General features: G+C 47.4%; 1 protein-coding gene across 1 annotated transcript in view; it reads left to right on the forward strand.

The window, feature by feature from the left end:
- Positions 1-5540, forward strand: part of LMF1 (lipase maturation factor 1) — a gene marked incomplete at its 5' end in the record, with an annotated part of 138041 nt that overhangs the window by 115623 nt on the left and 16878 nt on the right. Inside the window, one exon of the mRNA XM_015419004.1 lies at positions 672-855. Within this exon, the coding sequence (XP_015274490.1) occupies positions 672-855 (184 nt within the window). The remainder of the gene's footprint in view (positions 1-671; positions 856-5540) is intronic.

Consider the following 5540-nt stretch of genomic DNA (forward strand, 5'->3'; position numbering starts at 1 on the left):
CAATCCTCCTCCTCCTCCTCCTCCTCCTCCGCCTCCTCCTCCTCTTCTTCTTCTTCTTCTTCTTCTTCTTCTTCTTCTTCTTTTTCTTTCTTTCTTTCTCTTTCTTTCTTTCTCTTTCTTTCTTTCTTTCTTTCTTTCTTTCTTTCTTTCTTTCTTTCTTTCTTTCTTGTGGCTTCCTTCTGTAGTCAGTGAATTCCAGAAGGCGATTCACTGCTACAGGAAGAAGCATTTCTTCTCTCTGTCCCTGCCTCTGTCGGTCAGATGCATTGGCTAGCAACCAATTCTGATGTTCCTGTGGGGGGGGGGACAAATTTTATCTATGCAGTCTCTCCATTCAGTTTGTAGTTTTTCAGTCACCAGTGTTGCCCTCAGTAACCTTTTCCCCCAATCCCTGCCCTCCAACATTTAATTAATTTATTTAAAAGATGTCTACCCCGTACTTTCTGGGATCTTCCCGAGGTTGGCTGTCCTCTGGGGGAATTTGCATTGCACTCTCAAGGGTTCCCATCCATTTAGGCACTTTGCATCTCAAAGGCTGTATCCTTACTGGTGTGCTTCTGTGATCTGGCTACACTTCCTTTGTCCCGCCATTATGGGCTACAGGAGTTCTGGCTTGGAGTCGGTCTACTCGCGGCTCCAGAGGATAACTCTCCCGGCATTGTTGTTCGCAGCATTACCAAAGAGAGAACCGAGGTCGTCATTCAAGGGACCTCCAGCCTGGATCCCAGCGACCCGGCTGCCTTTTGGGAGGAGTACGAGTTCAAGTGTAAGCCCGGGGATCTGCGCCGGAGGCCCTGTTTCATCAGTCCGTATCACTATCGTCTGGACTGGCTCATGTGGTTTGCTGCTTTCCAGGTGTGTATCTGACCGAGACTTGCGATCCTAGAAATTGCTGGTGCCCTTGGGGTTGGACTTTAGAGCAGAAGTCCAAGGCTTACCGGTTCACTGAGTGGGCCCAGAAGTAGGCTGTAGCTTGGCAGCTTGAGCATAGATTACCATCTGAACAGTGCCCCCTGGAAGACCTCTAAGCCTCTAGGATCACTTAATGATACCCCTGTAGGATTCCCATCTGACACAACGGGCACCATAGGTGTCTGCGGGTCTCTGCTTCAGGGCCTAGTGATATTGCTTCACTCAGCTGAAGTCTAAGCGAGTCTTAACGTCTTTGTTTTATTAGCTGACATTTTGCCGAATGCTACCAAGATTACCAAGACTAAGGCCTCGGCTGCTGGTGATCGAGACCAGAAACTCTCTGAACCCTGAAGCAGAAGCACTTCTAATAGCTCTTGCTAATGCTTCTCTCCATGCTGTGCTAGAAATGTTTCTTTTTCTCTCTGATGCTCGTATTCTTCCTGTGAGGATGTACGTTCATCCCCCCCACCCTGAAATGAACCCTTAAATTCAGGTTTGGGCAGACTAAAGGAAGTCCTCCTTCACTCATAGGAGACCACTGCTGCATTGGGAGGATGTTAATATCTACGCATCCAGTTGATTTTAAAAGGAGATTAGACAAATTAATTGAGGACAAGCCCATGGATAGTTATTAGCCACGTTGACTTAATGGAACCTCCATCTTTGGAGGCAGTGTCTCTCAGGGCTCTTTTTGTAGAAAAACCCGAGCAGGAACTCATTAGCATAATAGGCCACACCCAACACCAGAAACTCATTAGCATATTAGGCCACGCCCCTGCCAGCACAGCTCATTAGCACATTAGGATGCACCCCCATGTTACCAGAAGTATGGTCATCCAGCCACACCCACCTTTTGCTTCTTATTCTGTTTACCTTGTTTGTTGTCAAAACCCAGGGCTTTTTCTTTGTAGCAGGAACTCCTTTGCATATTAGGCCACACACCCCTAATGTAGCCAACCCTAATGAGTTTCTGCTGTTGGGTGTGGCCTATTGTGCTAATGAGTTCCTGCTGGGCGTGGCCAACTCGGGAGCCAGCCGGAACTCCGTTCCTGTGCGTTCCTGCCCAGAAATAGCCCTGGTGTCTCTGAATACCAGTGCTGGGAGGGCAACAACAGATGCTAGGCTTTGGCTTCCAATGCCATGCTTGTAAGTCTTTCAGGGGCATCTGTTTGCCACTGGGAACCAAGATGCTGGACTAGATGAACCGCTGGTCTGATTACATTACATCAGACAGTGGATGTATCCTATGTATTCATAGGAGAGGGAACAGAGCTGGAAGAGCAAAAATTCAAAGGCAGGTCTATCAAAGTGAAATCATGGCCAAAAGAGGAAGTAGGATGGGGTGCGATCTTCCATTTCTCCTGGAATTACAACTGATCTCCGGGTGACAGAGATCAGTTCCTTGGAGAAAATGGCCGTGTGACGTCCCCTTATCTGGGGAGGTCTGGTTTCACTTTAAAGTGTTCTTTTTATTTTGTTCAACTGGGTAGGTTAGGCTGCCACCAGGAAATTTTAGGCTTTCCAAACCTTTATACTTTCTTTTGGCTATCACTGGATAGGTAGGTCGAGTTTTTAAGTCTCATGAGGGTCTATGTGTTTCCTGAGAAATTATTTCTTTCAGAGCTGGCAGACTTAAATAAAAGAAGATTTATTGAAACAGTCCATAAATAAAAGTGTAGAACAATGTAACCAGTAATGTGAATAATTTTAACAATTTCGTTGTGTCTCACACAAGATCTGCTCCCTTTCTGACAGGGATTTTTCAAGTAACTTTTTGTAACTCATTACTCAGGGTCATATACGTTTCCTTTTTCACTCCAGTCTGTCACTCAGACTTTCATTTAACTTTTGTTTCCTTATATATTCAACTTTTCTTCATACACAGAACTTAACTCTTGTATCACACACAAGACTGTCTCTCTCCCTCAGACCTCAGAACGAACTCTTATCAACTGTCTTTATCAACTGTCAAACCTCTCACTGTCACTCCTGAAGGACATACCCATTCATCCACTCAGAAACACTTTCTAAAACCCCTCCCCCTCTCTGTCAATCACCAATCACACCACACTTGTCTCTTCAACCACTCTATTCTATCACACAGCCATGCAACCAAACTTTTAAAGCGACACACACACATATAAGACAAGGAATCGTTACAGGCCGCTTTGAGAGTTTGGCATTACACTCCACTGAATCCCTGCCCCTCCTGACCCCCCTTGTCAGACTCCGCCCCCAAAATCTCCAGGAATTTCTCAACCTGGAGCTGGTAACCCTAAAGTAGGAAGGCCTTGGAGACCTTCAACTATGCACACGATAATCCTGTCCTCCAGTGGACCCCGAATCTTTTCTGAATCTGGCGCAGCGAACATTCAGAGTGAACCTTCTGTTCCCTCTGTAATTTCATACGCTAAGGTTGCGAGCTCCACCTGAGGCAATGTGTTTCGGTGCCTCCGTCTCCAGGACGCCTTTCATATTTTCTGCAGAGGGACTTCCTCCCTCTGCCAAGCATGCCCGATCACTTTCAGAGTCAAAGACGCATGTTCTGCGGGCTGCCGGAGGTGGCCAGTTGAGCGTCTGACTCTCGACAAGCTGCCAGAAACCAAGCAGGGCTCGGGGAGAAGACATTTACCATCCCATTGTGCTTTTCATGACAGGCGGCTCTTTACACCTCATCACCGCTTGATATATGACACTCTCTTCCCCTTCGGGCTTCCGGAAATATTTTCCACTCGAAGCAAACGACAAGCAGCACGCAGCCATGTTGAAAGGGCTAGGCCTGAAGCCTGTCATGGCTGACCGGGGGCCCTTCAGGAGACACCTGTTTGAAGAGCTGGCAGATCCGATCGTTGCGACATTGAAGGATTTGTCCCAGAACTCTGACGAGCAATTTATTAGCAGACTGTCTCTTAATTGTAGCCCCAGCAGGCTTCGGGTTGTATTTCATCTCAGTGCGGCTCTACTTCTTTTTTTTCTATATAAACCATTCTGTTACTGTAATTGTCCAAATACAGTATCTCTTTTCGCAAACCTCTTCTTCGTTCGGAGCGCCTCGGCGTCCCGAGGGAGTTGTAACTCTCAATTTGTGTCCTGTGCTTAGTGATATCAGACACGGCCAGTCCACTTACACATCTGCGGATCATCTCCTTGTCCGCGGAAGAGATAAATCTGCCAGGGGATGCTGAGACACAGGGCCGCTGGAAACTGAGGCCGCTTCCAAATGATCCCTCGCCTCACAACTGCGGCACACCAGCTCCCAAGCTCTTGCTGCTTGAGCTGTGCTTTTTCCAAATTAAAATTGGAGGCGTGCTTGGGCCTGCACCCTGCCTTCCCGCCAAGTGCTATTTTTGAAGTGTGTGAGAGCCAGAATTCCCCCACCTTCCTCTCTCTCGAAATCATCTGGACCCTGCTCCTGATGGGAGAGGCTAGATAGTTATCCAGAGATCCAGCGGCACCCCTCCTCTCCGGAAAGATGCTGTGGATCCACGGTGCCCTTGATTAGTTTTACTTACTGCCAGGCACAATACCTGTCTCCTTGCTGTTACCCCTACCAGGGTAGGTTTAAGAAACTCAATCGCTGTCTTCAGCTTCTGGGGGAATTTAGTTAATGGCAGGCCTCAGCCAGTTTGGTATAGTGGCTAGGAGCGCGGACTCTAATCTGGGAGAACTGGGTTTGATTCCCCACTCCTCCACATGAAACAAGATGGTGTGACCTTGGGTCAGCCACAAGCTCTCTCAGAGCTGTTCTCTCAGGAGCAGTCCTTGAAAGAGCTCTCTCAGTCCCACCTGCCTCCCAGGGTGTCTGTTGTGGGGAGGGAAAGGGAAAGGAGATTGTAAGACACTCTGAGACTCCTTCAGGGTAGTGGAGGGTAGGGTATAAATCCAATCTCCTCCTCCTCCTCCTCCTCTTCTTCTTCTGTCAGTCACAGTTCTCTCAGAGCTCTCTCGGCCCCACCTACCTCACAGGGTGTCAAAGAAGACGGGGACGGCAAAGGGTGAGATGGTTAGACAGTGTCATAGATGCAACGAACATGAAATTGAGCAAACTTCAGAGGACGGCGGAAGACCGGAAGGCCTGGAGTGATCTGGTCCATGGGGTCGCGAAGAGTCGGACTCGACTGTGCGACTGAAAAACAACAACAACAAACAACTTCGAGAACTACAGACCCATTAGTCTCTCGTCTATTCTAGGGAAAATTTATGCCAAACATCTTCTTGAGAAATTATCTGGGTGGATTGCTTCTCATAATTTACCAGAGAAAGAGCAAATTGGGTTTGTAAGAAACCACCCTACTTTAGATCACTGTGTAGTATTATCTTTTTTAGCTGAAAAACGTCTTCGGCACCCTAGAGGCAAGCTATACATAGCATTTATTGATCTCCGTAGAGCCCTCGACTCAGTGGATAGACAGACTCTGTGGGGAAAATTACACAAATTGGATCTTGGCCAACGCCTTCTGTTTTTGTTGCGTAAATTTCATCTCTCTAACACTTGTCAGGTTAGATTTGATGACAAAGGCGCCTTAACACAAAACATTCCTGTAACCAAGGGTGTAAAGCAGGATTGTGTTTTAGCCCTTCTCTATTTAATTTGTTCCTTTCAGATCTCCCTTCCTCTTTGGCTAAAA

Source organism: Gekko japonicus, unplaced genomic scaffold (genome assembly GCF_001447785.1).
Source record: "Gekko japonicus isolate JY-2015 unplaced genomic scaffold, Gekko_japonicus_V1.1 scaffold3296, whole genome shotgun sequence".
NCBI lineage: Eukaryota > Metazoa > Chordata > Lepidosauria > Squamata > Gekkonidae > Gekko > Gekko japonicus.